The sequence below is a fragment of the Corvus hawaiiensis genome, chromosome 6, assembly GCF_020740725.1.
Source record: "Corvus hawaiiensis isolate bCorHaw1 chromosome 6, bCorHaw1.pri.cur, whole genome shotgun sequence".
Classification (NCBI taxonomy): domain Eukaryota; kingdom Metazoa; phylum Chordata; class Aves; order Passeriformes; family Corvidae; genus Corvus; species Corvus hawaiiensis.
This window is the reverse complement of record NC_063218.1, coordinates 32,021,343-32,043,738: the sequence shown is the minus strand read 5'-3', so window position 1 is coordinate 32,043,738 and position 22,396 is coordinate 32,021,343. Positions and strand designations below refer to the sequence as shown.

At 38.2% G+C, this 22,396-nt stretch overlaps 1 protein-coding gene across 2 annotated transcripts in view; it reads right to left on the bottom strand.

Annotated features, from left to right (window-relative positions):
• SCG5 (secretogranin V) overlaps window positions 1–22,396 on the bottom strand; it is a 30,173-nt gene continuing 7,777 nt past the window's right edge. For both annotated transcript variants that reach the window (XM_048305688.1, XM_048305689.1), the window contains 4 exons: window positions 14,519–14,668; window positions 11,452–11,564; window positions 6,661–6,714; window positions 1–3,065 (listed from right to left, as the gene is read on the bottom strand). In XM_048305688.1, the coding sequence (XP_048161645.1) occupies window positions 2,970–3,065; window positions 6,661–6,714; window positions 11,452–11,564; window positions 14,519–14,668 (413 nt within the window). In that variant the 3' untranslated portion in view covers window positions 1–2,969. The remainder of the gene's footprint in view (window positions 3,066–6,660; window positions 6,715–11,451; window positions 11,565–14,518; window positions 14,669–22,396) is intronic.

Here is a 22,396-nt window from a genome sequence, read left to right as displayed (position 1 = left end):
TTTCAGGGCAATACACTTTATTTTGTATAGCTTCCTTTAAGCACATTGTGTCTCTAATGCATTAAAGGTAATTAACACACTTGCAAATTTTAAAATACTCTAAAAGATTTTAATTTGATGAAAATCCTAAACAACAGTATCAATATACATGCTCCTTAATTCACATGCATCATAAAGGTAAAAGGGCAATTACACCTGTGCAGCTGTTTACATTCTTGTAAATACTGGTTTGGTGAACTCTGAGTGAGTGGGATAGTTGGTATCTTTGTTCATTGATTCTGAAAGACCAGCACTCTGATGATTCTTTTTAAAAAACTACATATACATATTTGGACTGTTGTTGGAGCAGTAGGAGGGACAAGGATTTTTGCTTGATTTTTCTTTTTTTTTTTTTTAATCAATATGGGACTAGCCAGTCCCAATACAGAAAGACAGTTCTACTATGAAACTGAAATTAGAATAATGAATATCATTATCATGGTGCAATAGCCATATTTTATTAAAATTTCACAGTAGTACTGCTGAGTCTTCCTGATGAAACACTCAAGCTGCCTGATGAACTCAGCAGACAGCTGCTCACCACCACGCGCTTGACTTGTTCCAGCAGACAGTTCCTGTAAGACTCATCATTGTTTTGTGCAGTTTAAAGATTTTTTTTTTCTTTGCCTGCATTTAAGGACATAACCAGGTCTGAATTGTGATATTTTTCCTTTGTCTGCACTGTGCAGATCTGTTATACACAGGAGGGCAGCCTCTCTGGCCCAATGCAGTCCACAGGCAGCCTGCCAGGTGTCCCTGTTCTGGCCAGTTTGCAGTGCTGGATTTCACATCCCCACACAGGGTTGTAGTGACCTGAAGTGCTTCACAAAATTACATATGGGATTACTGATACTATTAAACAAGCAATGCTTCTTTGCCCCTCCCTTTTCAAGCCCCCTATTTACTGTACACACCTCCTTTTATTATGCACTGGTCCTTAATGAGAGCTTAAAAAATTAAGTAAGTTGCCATCATGGTTGTGAATAAGTTGCCATTCATGTTTTGTGAATAAAATGGATTTTACTGGAGCTATAAGGACAGAATGTAGCTCAGATTACTTTAGAAGTATTGATAAAACAGTCAAGTATCTGAAGAAACACGCAATTTCTTAGGAATGGCAATGTAGCCTCCAAACACCTGGAAGCTTTGTAGCTACACCAGTGGCTGGCAGCAGGGTTAGATGGAAGGAACGACCATTTGACACACTCTGAGCCACTGGGCATCAGTAGGTTTTAACGCCAGATTTATGCACAGATGTATGGACTCTTTCTTGGTTTTGGAGCAACCTTTGTAATTTTGCAGCTTTCAATACCTGTGTGAAGACTAAGCAGCAGTGCAGAGAAAAAGAGTAAGCTTAAGACTCAGAGAATACAAGTTCTGTCCCATGAACAGCTAGATTGCTCCCATCCTGTTCCAGCCACTGGAAGCCAAGGGAGCTCTGTGATTCATAGAAATTCCTCATTTTTGTGTCATGTGTGAGTATAAACCCCACCTCATGACATACTATTCAGTTTTCTTTTCAAGATTTGTTTAAAAAAGGAAATATGATGAAAGACACAACAGTCCGTTCCAAAATGTTAAGAATTTTTCAATCTACCCCTAAATGGCATGAGAGGGCCAATTCTCTATATACATAATTTATTACAGATTACTCAGTGGTGGGACAAAAAAAGCAAATGCCATTGACAGTCATATATGTGCCATCCTGTCAACTTTCATTTTATGTAGCTAGAAACTTTAGTTTCTTACTGTTTTTTTCTTTTTTCTAAGAGGTCGTCATTATTTTACTGTGTCTTTCTATAGGATGGGAAAGGAAACTATTTTTTTTCCTACTGATTTGTAATATTTTCTGTAAGCTAATGCTGTTTTCCATAATTCCAACGCTCCATTCACATGGCTTGAAAGATTCAGGTATATTCTCATCATTCAGAAAAGGAGAACCCTGGAATATAAAGTTCTTCAGTCTCCTAGGGGCAAGAAGGCAATTTAAGCTTCCCAGAACAACTTCAAGAGCAATGATAGCTACCTGTGTTTAGAGTAGCATAGGTTTTCAGAAGATCAACTGTAATGACCTTCATATCCTGGATTTAGATTCAGAGGTTGTTGACACTACCTTATTAACACAGTCAAATGTCTCCATCTTCACTTATAATATGCCCCAGAAGCATAATTTAACAACACTATAATGCACAAATGCTTCAGTTACTAAGACAAAGAACAGCAGGGGAGATTAATTTTCACATAACAGTTCCATTGATAAGGAAGATGTTCAAGTGTTCAGGAAAGCTGTGGGTGTGGAATGATTAAAACTAACAGAAAAATAGTCCAATGAATAGGGTCAAAAAGCAGTTCTTTCCTTTTTAAATTTGCACCGCAATAACAGAGACAAATGAGCCTCTGAAATATTTTGGAAAATGTCACTTTGCAAACCTTGTAGATTGCTTAAGTGTTTATTAAAATGGACCAAAAGCCAAAATTCTCTGCGTAAAATAAATACTTTGTCTTTGCTAAGTAACAATATTTGTGAACAAAACATAAAACTATAACTTTCATGTGTCAAACATAGTAACATTTAAGATGAAATGTTGGAGTCAGACTTGGCATTTTTTTTCATCTTCCTATTTACAAGCTTCTCATTAAGACCATTTACCTCACATTAGCTATCAAAATGACTAACATTTTTAAAGTTTGCTCCATGACTAAAATAAAAACAACAGAAATGTCCTTTTACTGTAACTTAACAAAAAGCAGAACTGTATTTTTATCATCTAGGAGAACATACTGTTATAAATACAGCTGTTTTTCATCTACAATTATCTAAATAATAAGCATGCTGCCATTCACAAGGATTTTAATAGATGATTATATATAAGCAATATCATGGTCTAGAAGAGGATGGCATGAGTTTTTATCTTTCCTTTTTATTGTACTTATTTAGGATCTTTGTCTTCATCTGAAAATTGTGGAACAGACTTCTTTGCTACAACATTATCCAGTCGCTGTCCTTGCAGATACGGGTTCACACTCTGCAAAAGTTAAAAATTATTTAAACTTATTAGAAACAGGGAAACAGATAAAAGGTAACTAGGATTAGTGAACATATTTATGTATTTTTTATCTGTCAGACATTTGCAGACTTGAGAAAAAAAATTGCTTCCAGGGATTAAATCTAAAAGTCAGTCAGTGTTTTGTTTCTAATATTTTTTTTTGAGCAATAATTTTATTCAACCCACTGAAAGGAATACAAGTGAACTAGCAAGAATATAAAACAATCTGAATTAAACACTACCTTTTTGCTCTACTCGTTCTTTTCTCAGTTCAGCAGAGAAGCAGCAGCAGTTCTAACTCCCGAATTCTTGAGGCAGGACAGAACTTGCTAGAGAAGTACAGGTAAGCTTCAGCTTAAATCACTAGTCCCTGATGGACATAGTGCTGGGATACAGATTAGAGACCACAATACTATTTTGACCAAAGCCTCTTCTTCACCCTGTCTCCTCTCCAGGAAACCCCTCCTTGCTTCCTCTCTTGATGCTGAGATAAAAGACTGCTGGCAAAGAAGCAGAGCCAAACAAGGTTTTGGCATAGAAAATAGCTCTCGTACCACTGCCAGAACAAGGGAATGCTGGAAAGAAGATTCCTGGAGAGGGTTTAACTTCACTTTGCACCATGCAGGCAGTACAATGTGAGGCTGAAGATGAACAGATCCTGTCTCAAAACTGCTTGGAGATCGTAGATGGAGTACCATAGAGAGCATATGCTTGAATTTTATCTATACCAATGGAATAAAATGTATTTACTGTATTTGGAAGTGGCAAGCAGTTTAGTGGAGCTTCAGTATTAAGTATCATTTACACCTGCTTTCTGGTCTGTTACAGTGTCAGTGTAAGCAAAATTCAAGTATATATTGTCTCCTTCACACAGATACAGACAAAAATTCTAGTGTGAAGATGCTAATGAAAATTGTTTGCCTAAGGACAAACTTTGGAGGAATGCGAATTTTCCAGTATCTCCTGATTCTTGTCAGGCTGACTGCATCACAGAAATTACTTTCCTTAAGACATTTTTGTGCTTCTTTCACCAAAACTTAAGAAATAAAAAAAAAAAAAAAAAGGCATTCAGAATGGGCATATTTATTTTTCAGCTATCCCAAGTATTTGTCGAATCCCTGGAAAATATTTGGGGTTTATCTGTCTTCAAGTTTAAGGCCTTGGGTTTCTCCAGATTTGTGGGTGCTATGATTAAGTATTAATAATAGCACAGAGCAGCCCTTTCGCTTACTTCTGTTGGGTTTTGGGTGTTTTGCCTGCTGCAAGCAAAAACATAAAAATATTAAGAACCAGAAATGAATGTGGAAAAATCTTTGAAAATAAACTAACTGCAATGCTTTAAATTGTTAGAAATAAGACATATGTAAATGATTTGCTTTTGTTTGTTTAAAGAATTCTGTTTAATGTTAATTTAGTCAAATTCAACTGTTGCATAAACTTCTAGGAATTATTTGAAGATTCCTAGGAAGATTCATTGGTCCTTTTTTTGGAATGGTACTTGCTTGCTACTTTTTTAAATAAAGTAGAAGAGAATGAGACTACATAAAATTTTTAATCCTTCTTAACCACCAAAGGAAAGCACAAAATATTATGTAAAATACTTTGGCTGATTTGACTAAAATATGTTTAATCCTGTGCAGCTGTGCAGAATTCGAAGTAATGAAAGTTCCCAAGCACCTTCATGCACAGCTCCGAGCCCACAGCAACTCAGTGATCACAGAAGTAGTCCTGACACTTCTGGAACGGGCTGTCTGCAAGCGTAGAATTTTAAAAATAGGAGAATTGTTCATTAAAATTAGACGTCACTGTAAACCTCCTTTTCTTGCACTGCAAATGCTGCAAGGAAACTAGCACAGCAGCAGATGGTGAATACATGCCTCTGCTATATGCACTGATTATGTGTATGTATGCTTGCACATGTGCTTAGATAGGTACATATATGAATATGCACACATGCTTAGAGTATGTGGTTTTCTGGACTCCAGTAGTGCCTCTGTGACTGTGTCACTATAGCCCTGTATATAACAGGGTTACTACGTACACTGTTACACAGGACTTGTAACCTCAAATGGGGACATTCAAATGCAGAAGATCAGTCTGTTCCCAGATCCCAAAACTCTGTGTGTGCAGAAAGGCATGGAGGAGTGGCAGGGAGCACAAAAGGCAGGAAGGGAATTTTTCTTGAAAAATACACTCCACTGCCAGCAGCTCTAGGTTAACCTTCTGCTGATAAAGTGAAAATTCTGAATTGTTCGTTAAAGCATTAGTAATCATTGCAGTATTACTCTAAAATAATTTAAATTCTAATGAATTTAGCATTAAGTAACATGTCGCTGCTAGAAGAATAAATCTGCTGTAAGGCAATTCACCTTCAAAATTCTGGGCTACCCCTGGCCATGTAGCTGTCAAGTGTTTCCAGTTAGTACTTCTTTTGTATCCAATAATGTCTGTCAGCTCACAGACAGAAAGTGTTCTATTTTTTTTTCCTCATGTATATTTTGCATGAATTCCACTTTAACATGCTGTTCTAGCTATTAATAAATACTCTGCTGAACTATTTCCAGAGTAAATTCTACTTACTTAAAAATTAAAGTCAGGTGCCTACCCTTTTTTCCTTTTCAACTAACAAACTCAAAAATCAAATGTAAGCACGAGGCAGATGCTAAGCTTAGGTCAGATCATTAGCTTATGGTCGAAGTGTCAACTGCCAATGATGTCTGAATCAGGAATAAATCAACTCATCTTCTCCCTTTCTAGCAAAGACTTAAATTTTGAGAGTTAAATAAATAAATCATCTTCACTTATACATGTTATTTTAAATTATACTTACTTCATCTACAATATAAATGGTGCTGCATATTTTGAGAAGCTACTTTCTGGCAGAGAGCTAGACTTTTCCTTTTTGTAAAAATAATACAGCAGCAGCAAAACTAAAGATGTAGACCCTGCCACAGTGAAAGTGATTTTTTTTTTTTCCATACAAGAAAGGCTGACACTACCAAAAAAGAGAGATTAGTGAGGCAGATTGTGCAGAAACTCTCTGTATGGACTGCCTTCCTTGTTACAGGAGCAGAACAATGAGAACGCATCCATCTTTGTCTTTCAAGCAAGTGGGGCACAGAGATTGGAGTTTCATCCGAGGTAGATCAGCTAAAGAACCACCTCTGGTGTTATTTACACCCAAAACCATATTCACATGCATAATAGTGGTAATTAAATTTACTAATATTTTTATTAGGAAATTTCAAATGCTGTTCTAGAGATACTTACATAATTTTAAATGGTTTTAAGCAAATAGGATCAATTTTAAAACACAGATAATATGAAGTTTTATAGTGTTCTACACTTAAGGGCATCTTCTGAAAGTAAGAGGCTATTTAGAGAAATAAATCTTGTACCCAGTGTTCAGTCCTGAAGCTGGCTATAGTAGTTTATCACAGAGAGTCCCTGACTTAACACATAATCTAAAGTATAATATGAATGCATTAGACTAACTCTTCATTTCAGGAATATAATTTTAATTTTTATTAGGTCTCTAGATTATATAGGGGCTATAAAATATTCCGATAGTTACCCTCTTTCTTCTTTTTGGACCACCATTGATTTTCTCAAAGAGTAAACTCTTGCTCTGTAAGGGAAACAAAACCAACACAGCCATCAAATCCATTACACTCTTCTTTTAAAATACTGCTTTTGCTGTTAAATATTAGCAAGTCTAGAGGAGTGTGTAGTATTACAGGAGAAATAAACCACAAATAGGTATTTGTATATTCCTGCTAACATTTGCAGTTCTTCAGGAGCAGTCACAGCCTTATCAATAATTTAAAAGCCAGTAATTTTCCACTAAGTTATCCCCCGTGTTTAGGCAGGAAGTGTTTCAAGTATGTGCTGATACAGTCTGGATGTTCCCGTCATGTGATACATGGTATAAATACATATATATAGATAGATTTTTTTTTTTTTTTTTTTTTTTTTTTTTTTTAAGAAAAGGCAGAAGGAAAAAGAAAAACAAGAATGTGAGGGATAGGTAGCAGGAGTCCTGCCTCTGGTATATCTTTCTATATGTTTGAGGTGACACAAGAATAGGAGCAAAAAATATTTGCTTTACAAGGGATTTTCTAATTTCTTTTAAATACAGAAATAGGCATCATTCCTACTGTTTTGTTGTCTTTGCTTATTCCCTTCCAGATATCAACACTTCCCAGTGCAAAGTTCTGCTGAAAGGAGTTCAGCGCCAACTCTTCCTTTGTTTAAGTAGTGCCCTCAATAAAGTTTCTAAAAACCATTTGGTCTATAACATTTTTAATGGCAGACCTTTTAAAAACTGCCAGAAACATCTTGGCAGAAGAGAAAGTTATGATGAGAAAAGAAAAAAGAAAAAAAAACCAACACCAAAAACCCCCTCTGACCATAGTTTACATAAGTGCATCCACATATTGTTGTATTTCTTATAAGTAGTGAATTCTAATAAAGTCTGGAATAACACACACATGTTCAACACATTTTGTTTCAATTCTGTGTTATGAAGAAAACCAAAACCAAACCCTAACCTGAAAATGGAAGGAGAGAAGAATTACATGTATAAAAGCAGAAGACTATATAAACAAGGCCATTAATTCTGCTATAAACAACTGACCGAACATTGATTATATAAATAGAAAGTGTAATTCTAGCACGAGACAAATTCACCAAACACTTCTAACTTTCTCTGCAGCCTTGATATGAGAAAAAACAAACATTTTCAAGTGTTACAATGAAATCTGCCAAAATTGTATGTTTTGTACTTCTTGTGTTCATTAAACTTCAAATTCACAAGGCCTATCTCTTGTCCAACCTCAGTTATTTTGTCTGAGTTGTTCCAAAAGGGAACAGAGATGAAGCTGGCCAAGGGGGACATTCTTGGCTAATCATTTATGCGAGCTCACTTCAGGAAAACCTAAATGTAACATTTTAAAGAAACTCAAGGATGCTTGAATTATTCTCCTTGGGAAACAAAGCACCACCAAAGCCTCTCTTTGTAAAAACTATTCGACCTTACACTTTCATGAGAGGAAAAGGGGTGCTTCTGAAATAAAAAGAACTCCATGGACTACTGGAGCTACTATTTCTGTCATTCTGAAAAATTCCTTACAATTGAACTGTTCCTGCTCAAAGAAATTATATTTTGTTTAGTCTGCTTGGGAATGTTTTAAGACCCTAAGTACTACTGTAGCATTATGTGGAGTACAAAGCAAGTATGGTTATGGAGCATGAGCTAAGAACATATTTGTATGATAATAGCAATCCTGAAAATTTGTTCCACTGCGTAATGGCCTGACCTCATCAGCCACCAAAATTTGCCCATGAAGTGTTCATCCTTCACTGAGAGGTTGTTAGGAATGAAGGCACAGAGTTTCTTCAGTTAAAGATACACCTCCTGTAGAGACATGCTGCATGTGATTTGCTACTTTTCCCTCACTCCTGGAGCTTCCTTTGTATCCCCTTGGCTACTTGGATTAGAGGACTGCAGGTTGGGATTTGGGTGGAAAAATATTGGAACTTAAAATGCTTACAACCAAGAAAATATATAAGTGGTTTTTAGATTTGGTTGTAAATTGTAAATTATCTTTGTGCGAGTCTTTCTGGATGCCAACAACACTTCTTCAAAGCATCTAAAGGGCCAATTTACAAGATGCAAGAAAGGCACACTCAGAAAGTATCTGTGTCCTGTAAGGAAAAGTTTGAACTGGGGAAAAAACCCTGAAATCTTAGAAACTGTAGTTGTACATATGGATAGAAAACTCCAAAAGTCACTCGTCCTGCTATTTCCACTGTCCTCTCTATGTTTTCCACATATGAGGAGAAGGGAGGAGAGTATAAGCCGTGGGTCTCACTCTGTAAACAGAGTCTGTTACTGAGACTTACCACAGGTCAGCATATTGATATATGGGGGAGTTTTCCCAAAGACAGAAAAATTCTTCCTCTTACTTCCCACTCCTAACCCAGTATATATTTATTATGATTTAGATATTTGTATCTGCAGACATATTAGCAGTATTTACACATAATATTTAGCATCTACATACCCGTACACTTTGCTGCACGAGACAGCTTCTAGACTTGCTTGACCCTTATAAAATGTGTCTGTTGTTCACAGGATACTGCAGAGGTCCCACAGCTTTGCAAGCATGACTGTCACCAAAACAAGCCAACCAACCTGTTTCTGTCCCATTAGGACAAGCTGGTCCTTTTTTTCTGACCTGCTTATATAATTTGGGTTTTTCTGTGGTTACACTAAGGAGTACATGTTGGTTCTTGGAAAGGACAAGTCACTGGGAACTGCAACACTTCCTCAACCACACAGTGGTAGGAAAAGGCTGGGGAGAAGCTCCCCCAAGAGCTGGGAGCACATGCCAACTTCCACAGGTCCAGGACATGCCAGCTGCAAGGGCTGCAGCTGGTGGTGACAGCCTAGTGCCCACACAGCTGACAGGAGCTGGTGGAAACACAGTCTGTAAGCACACAGCTGTCACAGCCCCTGGGCATCTGGTCCTGGGCTCTTCGACAGGGGAAGCAGGAACAAACTGCTGTGGACAGAGGGAATTTTAGGGGCTGGGGGCAGTGGGAGGATGAGGATGCACACAGTTACCTGCTGGGCAGCCCACAGCCAGCTGTGGTCATTTACAACTTAATGCAGACAACAGTGAGTGCCCTAAAAGGTCTGATCTACTTTAGCTCTCCTTTATAAGGTCTCAAACAGCTGATTTTTAGAGCACTTAGCTTATTTTTCCAAATAATTAAAAATAACAAAGCCAGCCACAAAAAGATACCGCTGTATTTATATTTTTACCATGTAGTAACATGTAATTAGGAGATGGTTGGGGCTGTTCTCCTGGATCTCGGCAGAACATTTGCTCATGCAAACGACCAGCTGTTTCATATCTAATTAAAAAGATCTGGGGTTGGCTAAGCTGCAGCTAGATAGGATTGCTGTTTACTACCTAAGAGTGTTTTAATCCATACATGAGCAGCTTTTTCCCTGAATTAGTAGTGATGGATGGAGATACAAAAAAAGTCCAGGATTCACTAATGATTCAGTATCATTTATTAAATATATACGTTGCTGATGACAACACAGTATGTATGCTTGATTCTGAAATATTGCTATAGGCCAAAGATTTACAGAAGTGCTTTTGTAGTCTTCAGAATGGTATTATGAAAATAAAGTACTTATGAATAATAAGAAAACTAACAGCCTTATCTGGCATAAATAAGAAAGTTCACCATCTGGTGTTTTTTAAATGAAAACCTTTGATGGTAATTACTTAGAGTGCAACAAGTTTCCAAAATTTGGATTTTTGGCATGATTCTCTCCAGAAATTTAGCACTCACATAAGTAATTAAGACTATAAATCTTAAACTGGTTTGATGATGAAGATGAATTATTGTCTCAAAATTACAGCAGGAGAAGAGACTGCCAAACATGTCCATTTATCGATATATGCTTACAGAACACTGGTTTAGTGCAATCTTAAGTGAAGTGTTATAACAATGTAAAATGAGATTTCATTATTTGCTCTACAAGCATAAATTATGATCACTGTTACTGTTTTCCTGGCGCCTGAAAATGGATTTGGGATTGGACATTTTAACTGATGTAATCCAAAATTAAGTGGCAGAGCTTTCGTTGGAGCCTCTAGCCTGCAGAAACAGTCTAGCTGCAGTTATTAAAGTCCTTGTATGCTCAGAGCAAGATTTTTGCCCTTAGTGTAGCTCACTGTGTTTATTATATGTGATGTGTCAGATAGGTTTCCAATATAATACAGTGCATAACCTGACTAGAGGAAGAAGCAGCATCAAGTCCTCCAAAATCCTTAAGGCAGAAAGGATTCCTTAAAGCAAGTTGTCTGACCGTTGATTTTTTTTAAGGTGTTTTAAGCTGCTGCACTCCATCTATTTGTGTTTTCTTTCTATTTTTTATCTAAGTAGCTGAACAATGAATAGTCACTGAACCTGGATATTCTTTGAGATTAGGGCCATTTTATGTTTAGAAATCTTGTCCTAAGATCTGCACTAATTTTGGCTACATGTTCACTCTAGTTTGAAATGTGGTTTTTTGCATTTATTAAGCACATACATAGCTATCATGCTTTGGGACAGGTAATAGAACAAGGATTTCTACTTTCGGTTTTCCTGGGCTGTTTGTCAAGCACAAGCACTATTTCTATTTTTCGGGGCAAGTTCACCTTTTTTGAGAAATTTTCCTTAGAGTGGTAATTTTTCCAGCATTAAGGACAATATTGTCCTCATGGTTTCATAGCATCCCACACAGCAGACAATACCCAGTTCCACATGCAACAAAAATAAGCAAGAAGCACGTACTCACCCACTTGCCCATGTTGGGATAGTCATGCTCTGGATCAAAAAGGTGTTGGTGCAGTTGGTATTCCCTGCTGAACTCTGCTGTGTCCGGGGTATTTTCTAGACACCCATCATCAACTGCAAAGGAAAGCACTGAGTGCTTAGTAGCTTTGAAACACACAATATGTGCCAATTAGTCAGCAAACTTCTTCAATGCAATCATGCAATTAAAAAAAAAAAACCAAACAACTGGATGACTAGAAAATACCAGTTTTTTTTTTCTTTGGAAATGAGTTTGTCAGAATGTATTTATTAAAACAAACAAACAAACAAACCCTCACAACTTAATGAAACTTCAAAACCGAAGAAATTTCTTTTCCAAGCTGTTCCCCTCCTTCATGTTTTGTTTTAATTATTGCACTTGATTTTTCCTAGAACTGCATCCTGTTCTGATTCAAAAGGGATATTCTTTTCTTTTTTAAACACTCACAGGTAGTTTTAAAAACTGGCAAGGCAGTCCTTTTGAAGGTCATGGTAAAACAGTGCTGTGAGCAAAGACAGAATTTCTTTCGCTGTGTAGCTCTTCCTGGAGCTCCATTTCTGGTTTGCTACTTTGTTCAAATTGGCTGAAAATCATTTCTGCATCATAAGATCTCATAAAAATACTATGTAGCAGAAGTTTTATGATGAAGACATTTCTGTAGATTGTAACTAATCTGATTGGTCCAGAAACCTCCTTTGACCACAATGGATGGTTTTGTAGACAGTGTCACATCAAGATAATATCCTTTTAAAAATCAACTTTTTTTTTTTCTTTTTTTTTTTTAACCAAAATAAGTCATCTTTAGCTCAAACAAAGTTTCAGCAACTTGAGCCAGAGTAGCTTTTTGGATGGAGTCTGCTCCTGGAGCTTTCACTGCTTTGCCAGCATGTGGAGCTTGCAGTCCAAGTTCCTCTTAAACATACCCAAGGAGATCCTACCAGCCAGGGCATGACACTGGGCATTCAAACAGCTACATCTGCCAGAACACAGGCACTCCAGAGCACACACCTGTGGACTTTGCCTTCTGTCCTTGTGTGTCATCATGTAAAAAAATTTGCAGACGGATTATCTTTTTCCCTTAGATGTGGGAAACAGTAAAGACTTGACTTAAAATTGAGTTGATTCAATGACCTGAGGAGGTTATTCTGAGTCCAACAGATCCAGCTTTCTCTCCTTTCTCCTTGGGATGGGGAAAAAATAGAATTGCCAATAGAAAATAGGGGAAAACTCTTCATACTGGCTAAGTAACTCAGAAACTATTAAAACACTTAGAAATCATTTCAGTCTCAGCAGGAACAAGGTTTTATCAAGAGAGAAACAAGTGACAACAGAAGTGTGGTAGACCTCAGAGCATTTGTGCCTTTTGATAGAAAACACAAAGGGCAGCTGGACATATGGGTGTCCTCTATGACTGCTAATCCTGAAGTCTTCAGCTCAAGTGCTCCAGGCTTATGTATTCCTACTGTGGAATGTGCATATGTAGACAGTGACTGGAAAAATTGTTTTCCATTAAGCAAATCCACAGACCTGATTGAGGAAGGCCTCTGGTAATTTGTATGCATAATACAGTCACCACTTGAATTTCCATTTAAGGCTCTGAAAAACATTTTGCTCTAATCCTAGTAGATACTATCTTCACTCACAGCATACCTATGACAGAGCCATTTATCTGAGCAGGCTGCACTTCCCTACGAATTCCCCCTTGTTCAGATCTGACTGTATTAGCTTAGCTAACAACTTTTATTTCACCTAAGAAAGAAAAATTGAAGGGATTTTCAAAGGCATTTCCCTGGAAGCCATGTTTTTAATTGATTTATCTAATCATGAACAGAAGTCTAATGGGCAAGCACAGAAGATAGAAGGTCCGTGTGTTTGCTTGTGTGTGTGAGAAAATCTAAACCCATATTTGCAACTTGTCAGACAACAGCTATAGTGAACAAATTGGAAGATGAGGCATTATTTCACAAGAGATGCAGGCATCATCACCAAACGGGCTGTAATAGAAAACAGTAAGAGAGGACTATTTGAGATTTTGTCAAATTTTTGAACGAAATGCAAAAACACTTCACAAAACTTTTCATAACTAATATTATTTTTTGATGAATTCTAAGCTAGTTAGAACATTTTTAAATAAGAATACGGACAACTGTTCCACATTATCCAAATAACATAAAAGAAGACTAAACAGAAAACATTTTGAAAGGATCTCTTAGCTCACAAATAAAAAATGAGAGAAAAATAGAGTGCTCATTCCCAGTTCCAGTTCCCAAGGCAGCCAATGGGCGTTTTACTACTGCTTTCAGTACTGGAAGTCATTCCTTGGCTCAAATAACAGGAAAAAGATCCATTCTCTCAGGTTATGTGTATATCATGCACATGCAGGGCAGCTTTTGTGACCCCTCAGCACAGCCCCCACAGGGCTCGCTACCTGCACATTTGCAGGCTGAGGGACACCTGACACCAGACCTGGGCCCTGGTCCGGCTCTCTGAGGCTGCACTGCCCCTCTGCCAGAGTGAGCTTGCATGTAATGCCTTGGGGTACATCCATGTAGTTCTCCACTTCTTGGCATAGATGCACCCTCAGTGAGCTATAAAGACGCATGGATTGGAGCCAAGGTATCTTAAATATTGACTCATGGTCTGAGTTGGAGATCAGGGCAGACAGTTTCATTCCTCTTGGCACAATGAAAGTCTCTAAAATAAGGGTGAATCTCATCTGTACAGAATAACTTTTTTCAGAGGTCAGCTTAAAAATGAACTCCCTCGGGAACAAGATGCTTTCATAAATATCACTATCTGCTAATCTGAGGTCAAGATGATTTCTTCCACGTGACCTTTTCTGGCAGTTATATAGCAATACAGAAGGTGCACATATTAAGAAAAAAACCCAAACCCTCATCTGAAACACTGAAACACCCAATTTCTCAACAGTTCTTCTCCTGGAGTAGAGAATGAAAAAAACCCCCATTGCTGATCAAGGGTTGTACAGTGCTGAAAGACTGGAAGATGTACAATGAAGACAGAGGTACAAAGGCTACAGCTGAATTACCTGTTTTTCCAATAGGGCAGGGATTTGGAGGGTCAGGATATCCTTGATCTTCACTGAAATCCTTTGGTACGTTATCTCCTGTCAGCTCAGCCACAATGTTTGGGATATTGCCATAAGGACCCAAGTGCTGGAGACCCTCGTGTGCACCACCTAGCAAAGACAATTTATGCACAGTCTTTTTACAAGGTTAAAAGTGTAAGTACTTTAGCTGGTGCAAGTACTCTAGACTTCAATTTAAAATATAGTATCTATATATATATATATTTGTTTTAGAGACAAATCCAAGTTTAGATTTCAAGCATCTCTTTTAGAAACATAACCATGTGACCTAAATCCAGTAACTTTTAATAGATAATTAAAAATGAAACCAGGAAACAAAATCGACCACATATTACTAATCTTAGGGCTGTTTTTTAACTTGACTATGAAAGTTTTAGGCAAGAAAATGCAAAGAAAAAGAAACATGAGACAGTAATGAGACCTGATACATTTAAAGCACAATCATCTTCACTGATACTGTTCATTGTAGCAACTAACAATAGAAGATATGGCAAGACAGCATCGTGGCAGGAAGACAAAGTTAATGACACTGTGGAAAGAAATACTACCTGCACAGCCTAGAAATATATTAACAAATTAAGTCCCAAGGGGTATTAAGGTCCTTGGGAACCCAGGGTATTCTAGCAAATTCGGTTGTGTACACCTAGAAAAAATATTTTTAAATCACACCAATTCTTAAATGTAGATTTGCATTTCCTGCTGTAATGATGAAAAGTGGTGAAGAGTCCCTGTTGTTGATGGGGATTCTTGTTCACATACACCTCCACAGTAGTCAACGTGTTACAAAACATCCCAGTCAGTGACTTCTACACCTTTACATACAAGTTTACCTTTTCCCTGTGGGACCCAGAGCACCATCACTGCAGGGTCACAGCAGCAGTATGCAGCAGGTTTTGTAACTCAGTGGCAGAGGACACAATGATGGGCCTGCTGTTCTTGGGCAGCTGCACCCAAAACTGGTGTGCTGTGGCCTTCTCCCACACGCCTCAGCTGGGTGCCTTGCCTTTGACAAGCAGGGTCTTCCACTAACGATTTGGGAACCAAGCTCAGGCCACTCTCTGTCTCTATGCCTCTCTACTAATAATTATCTGTCCCAGATCTTTTCTGCATGCCTTACTGGCCAAATACAACCACAGGCTAAACCCTAACTGCTTGTGGAGTTTTTAAAATACTATTGTACACTATTCTTTTGAATTTCAGACAAATAAGTAGTTAGTTTTGAGCATGTTCTTTTTCCCTGACAAAGCCAGCCACCACACACACTGCAGCAACTGAGATGGTTGTGTGACAGCAAAGCAATATTTTTTTTAAACCGTATATAATGAGGGATAACAACATACAGTCAACATATAAATTCTACTAACAATGAATTGAGAGGAAAAGGCATCTGAACAATTGGAAAATATGAGTTAAAGACTGAATGCAGACACAACTGGTCGGGTAAATAGCAAAATCACTATATTATCACCAAATAGTCTTATTTTCAATTTATATATTTTTCATAGATCCAGAGTTGTGAATAAAGCCTCTGAACATGAAAGCTGCTCCAAAAGGATCATTAAAGTACTCCTGTCCCAAATTACAAATGAACATTACCAGCCTAAATCATCTCTTATACAGCCAAACATTATAAGCTAACATAATCACTTGCAAAAATTGCTAACAGAAGACCTTCAAATACAAAATACAAATTTTGTATTCATTTCTACATTTAGAAGTGACAGTTGAGGCAAATTTTGCAAATGAATTTTGCAAATGATCAGTTGGATGTTGGCATTCTAGTACTAGAAGCAAGTTAGTCTGTAAGCACATATATTTCCATTTTATTTACACAATAGACTAAAATCTAATCAATGTGGTAATTCTCTCCCTTAAGTACAAGTCTCTTATTCTGTGGCAGTGTTTCAGAAAAGTTTTACAGATATGTAATGAACATAAAACTACCCCTATAAAAAAATTGTATCTCTGTTATATGGGGTTTTGCTTGTAGCTGACCACAAGACCTGATACTAAAACCAGAATAGCATTTTAGCCACTCTGACTTTATTATACCTTTACAGTCCATAGTCCACACAAAAATGACAATAATGTTATGGCTATGAGGTTAAAAAAATGTGTAACATACATTTAATCGAATGTAATTTACTATAATGTCTAATGTACAGCATAAAATACTTCTTTTGTCCTGAGTTCCTTCACATGAAGATTGATTACATGTATGTACTTAAAAGCATCAGGTTATGATTGTGCTGTAAACTACAGAACCACATAATCAATACGTGTTTGAACCTCCTGTATACAATGTGGTTCACTATGGGACAATCCATCAGATAGAAGCCTATCTGTGCTTGCATGTGGTGCAGACCTCTTGGCACCAAAGTTCCATCCATAAAGAAAACAGAGGTACTTAGCAGGCTCCAGTGTGCTATATATACATGTAAGTTTAAACTGACTGCCAAGAATTCCCTTGACTGAGTACAAACCAATCTTTTTATATTAATATAAAGGATTGTTTCCTTTAGGTATAAATGTCCAGGATCATTTGAGGGTTTTTCTTTTCTTTCCAAAAGAGGTGCAGACAATAGCACCTGCTCTGGTGCCATAATTTAGCACACTTGAGTGATTTAATAGCATCAGCAAAGCTCATTCCTTATAAACTGATAAATAGTGCACTCAGCAAAGACTACAATAATAAAAATGAAATGCTATGAATATATGAAGGAGGGGCATTATGTACAGTAACTCTCATTAGTTGCATTAGTTTTGGTATAACATTACTGGTTTGAAGAAACATATTAGGATTAAATACACTGCAGCTACCAAGTCAAAATATTGGGATACAAACATACACAGTCAGCTACAGAAATAGCACAAGATTGGTTTCTTGAACCTTGAGGCAGAGTCTGAAAGAAAAAGAAAAGGCAACTAAATATTGAGAAACTTTTCATAATTTCCTATCCAAAGGAACTATGAGAGACACCATTGTTAAATTATTTGAACCTGGACTATCAAAAATCCAGAACAGTAGAGACAGCACCCTTGTACTGAGAAAGGATGAGCTAGATAAATCTATGTTTTTCCCTTATCTCGTTACTTATATGAACAGGATTTCTGTGCCACATACTAGCAAAAAAACCACCCCAAAACAATCAGCTCCCTTTCACATGCAGAATTTCTGTGAGCATTTATTATTAGGTATTTTATATTCCTACGGGATAAACTAGAGGTTTAGGTCTCTTGAGCTAAGGTCAATATTGTCCTAAGTTTTGAATTTTATTTAAAATACATGCATATATGTAGTCATCTAGCACTAGTCTTGAACTGTTGCAGGGTGGAAAACAAAAAAAGAACAATGCCTCTCACCATTATGATAATTCTGGAAAAGTATTCTACCAGCTCATCAGCTGCTGGTATCATTTCAATTAGAGAGCCTTGGAATGATTAAAAGTTTGAAGTGCATACATTTCAGCTCATTTCTTTGTAAGAGCAGTACTGTCTGTATGGGTCTCCCACCCATGCAGACAACATAACCACTCTGTTCTTGGAGGAAAAAAAAACCAGGAAAAGAAACACCAAGAGCAACTAATTTCTTGCAAGTATTGACTATTTCCCTGATCAAACACATCCAGTGGAAATGCTGTTAGTCCACTGAAGTTTTAGCTGCTGCTAGCCATCTACTGGTAGTGTAAAGCACAGCTGGAACTAATCTGTGGGGAGCAATTCTCCATATCAAATATAAACAGGCAGTGCTGTCCCCCAGAAGAGTCAGTTTAAGAAAGTCAATGAGAATGGATTTTCAAAAGTGAAATATTATTGCAGAACATTTAAAGAGAAATAATAAGACAAATTTGCTTTTCAGTCTCATTGAAACCATTTCCTGTGTCGCAGTAAAGATAGAGTTACCCCAATTACAAATTCAGAAAAGTGGTAGTCGGGCCAATCTTAGCAAGGAGGTACAAAATAGGAAGGATCATGAGTATCTGTTGTGAATAAATAAATCCCAAATCCCAAGTTAAAGCCCTTTACTTAGAGAGTCATACTAGATGCCTCAGTCAGAGTGTCCAAGCCCCTCACAGATTCACAGAGGAATCTTCCCCCTGAGCAAAAATGGCATCTCTTTTATCTTGACCTGTACAAACTCCAAGCAAACATGAGCTGCAAGGGAAGCCTGGTATACCTTATCCCATTTGCCCAAGGTTCCCAAGAGAGCAAATAGATACTAATCAGAGATGCAATAACGTATTTCCTACTTTGCAAAATCTTTTGTTAATCTGGACTATTTGTTCTTATCACTGGGAAAAATCTTCGAGATTGTGTACAGTGTCTCCTCGATGAATCAGATATGCATCTTTTTCCTTTCACAGTGACAGCTTCCCATACTAGCCTGCACTTTCATCCCCAGTCATCTTGCCATATCTACATTTGTTGTGTTATTGTGACATTCAAAAGGAACATTTCCCTAATCAAAGGCAGGTTTGACAGAATGCTTCCCAGTGCTCTTATGTGTTAAACTGAGACACCATCCACTAACTTACTTACGCTTTTCCTTTATTATCTGCAGGACTCTCCACCATGTAAGCTCTCAAAAAATCCCGAATGCAAAAAATGCATTTACATTTTCCTTACCCTTTCTAACACTTCTAAAGGGTTTACTGCCCCAATGCCATTTGCTTTGTGCCTCTTCAACTAGCTTCATCCTAGAGAGTCCTGGTTGCTGAGATTGATTAAGCACGGGAAGTGAGAGGAACTGAAAGACTTATAAATTATCACATTTTGTCTATTCCACAGAAGCCGCTAAACAAGAGAATAGGGAAGAAGAAAAGGCATAGGAGAACAAAGAATGGAAAAATGCAAACCTAGCCAACTTCCTTAACCATTCAAGAGCATGCCTCGGGAAACCCAAAAACACTACAGCTATACATGCTCAGGCATCCCAGATTCCAGAGTCAGCTTGTCTTCTCTTTAATGACACAAAGTTTCTTAAAGCTATAAAGACTCATTTTCTTTCTCTGTGCAGAGGGATAAATTTTTCTAAAGCCTTAAGCACACACATCATACAATTACTGACCTTGCTTTCAGCAAATAATTCAATTTTATCCCATATTTTAATTACAAACAGTACAAATATTTAAGATATGAAAGGATTTAATGTGAAATGGTTAGGACCAAAGTAATGTCCATGCCTCTCTCAATAAATTTATAACAGTAGCTTATATGTCATTATTATTCAAATTGTATACACAATAAAAAAATCCAGCAGCCCACTTGCTGACAAAGCGAAAAAAAGCAATCTCTTATGCCTGCCTTGGTTGAACAGTCCTCTCTTAACTTGTTCTTCAGCTGAACAGGGGCTTTTGCACTTCACCATATGGATAAGCTCACCCTTTTTACACAGGCAGTGCGTCGTGCAGCACAGAGCCATGGGCCCCTCTGCCACTCTGCCTTGCGGCCACCACACACCAGAGTGAAAAAGAAACCCAAAGCCAGCAAAGAGCACCCTCCTGTCACTGCCACAGCACAGCCTCACTACTGAACACGTGTACAGCATGTGGCTGTGGGAAGGAGGGCAACTAAAGGAAAATAATGACCTCCTTTATCCCATGAGGGATGGGACACTATTTCTATCCTATAAATGTAAATGTGCCAACAAAAGACTGGAACACTTTTTTCACTGGTATTGACACCAGCTGCATGAGAAGTCCAAATGCTCCATCAGTGTCAACACATTCATAGAAAAATACTCCTTTCACTCCTATAATGTGAAGCCTGGATGGACCAGAAACATCCAGAACATCCAGGTTTTGTCTCTACCGCTCCACTGAACTTCAGAAAATTTTCGTGTTCATTTCCCCATTCATATTCATCCAATTCCATTTTCCATGCATATGGCTCAAGGTCCCAGCTGGTTCTCCAGCAGGTTTAAAACCTTCCCATGCCTGTCTGACAGCTGCTACCAGGCAGATTTCCCAACTGCCCCAAACGACCTCCTTGTGATCATTCCCAGTGCGGAGCTACAAGGCTCTGGCCTCCACCTTGGTGAGCCAGTAATACCTCAGAACTCCAAAAGCAGAGGCTCTTCCATGCAAAACTGCCCATCAGGATGAGGCTTCTTGTGCACTTGGATAAAAGCATTGGCACACAACAAGGATGCAACAGAGTGGGGAGATGAAGAGCCCTAGAGGGTGAGACCAGGCCCAATGCTGCTCTTTGGTGCTGCAAAAGGGACTCAGCCAACTTGATGTACTGAAGCATCCCAAGGGGAGGAACCAGCTTCTTCAGCTGACAACATTCTTCTTCTCATTCATCCCTGCAGCTGAGAGCACTGCTGAGCACACACACCATGACAAGCACGGAGAAAAAAGCTCTGGAAAACTTTGGAGAGTGCCAGAGATCCTATCTCCTGGCACAACGCCAAAATCAAGAAGAGTAAGGGTCTCTCTTTGTCTAGATTTCTGAAATATCTCTTCATGGAACCAAATAAACTTTAAAGTATTTTCTTACTGCAATTTAATTTAAAGTTCAGGTGGGAGCATGGGAAATGCAGCTGATTTTGAGAACCAGTGCAGAAAGGTAAAAATCATAACATGCTCACAGAATCACAGAATATGCAGCGTGGGAAGGGACCTACAGGGATCAAGTCCAACTCCTGGATCTGCACAGGACACCCCAAGAGTTACACCCTGTGCCTGAGGGCATTGTCCAAATGCTTCTTGAACTCTGTCAGGCTGATGCTGTGACCATGTCCCTGGGGAGCCTGTTCAGTGCCCAAACACCCTCTGGGTGAAGAACCTTTCCCTAATATCCAACCTGTTGACAACCTAAGGCCATTCCCGTGGGCCCTGTCACTGCTCACCGCAGAGGAAAAATCAGTGCCTGCCCCTCTTCTTCCCCTCATGAAGAAGTTGTAACTGCAATGAGGTCTCCCCTCAGGCTCCTCATGAGAGATAAGCAGGGAAAAAAATCTTTGAAAACAAGAGCTCATAATAATTTGGCCAATCTTCACTGATAGATTTTTTTAAATACTTTGGGACCATATTCCAAGGTTAGATGGAATTTTACAGATTTGTATTAAATTTCTCTATACCATCTGCCAATATTAGAAAATACAGTTACTATAAAGCATCAGACAATACAGAAGCTATCATACTCCCTCTCCTCTTCAGGTTTCTTACCGCTCCTACCAGATTTTTCACTCTACTAACATGTACAAAAAAATAATTGTGGCTACAAATCCCACTCTAATAGATTAATTATCTTTAGATACATGACAATCTACTTAATTCTAAATCCCTACAGACCTGCCATCTTTCTTTCCCGAAAGCTGCTTGAGATGGGACTCTCTCTCCTTTGGTGGCACCTTTTAAAGATGACTTTATGAATAGCAGCAGTAGTCTGTACCACATAACAGTAGTTAGTAGGAGGTTTTAAGAGTTGGAGTCACTTTATTTTCTTGGTTCCTCAGCAGAGCTTTGTGATGCCTGCACACCCTTCTGCAATCACGAGAGGAGGATGTTTCAAGAAAAGGTTTCAAAGCCTCAAATCTAAATAGGTTCCTCAGTCAGATCCACATGCAAATAACAGAGATCTAGAGAGAAACAGGGATTAATACTCTTTTCTTCTTGTGTTCTCCATTGACTGACTTCTCTGACAAGCACACTAGATTTAAGAATTTCCCCTGCATGTTCCCAGCCACGCTGAGAACACAGGAGCAGTGCCTGCACCCCTCCCACAGCTCTGGGGCATTGAGAAAGGGCAGTTCCCAAAGTTCAGTCCTGGCAAAGCTCATAGTGGTAACACCTACCAACTTTGCTGGATCCT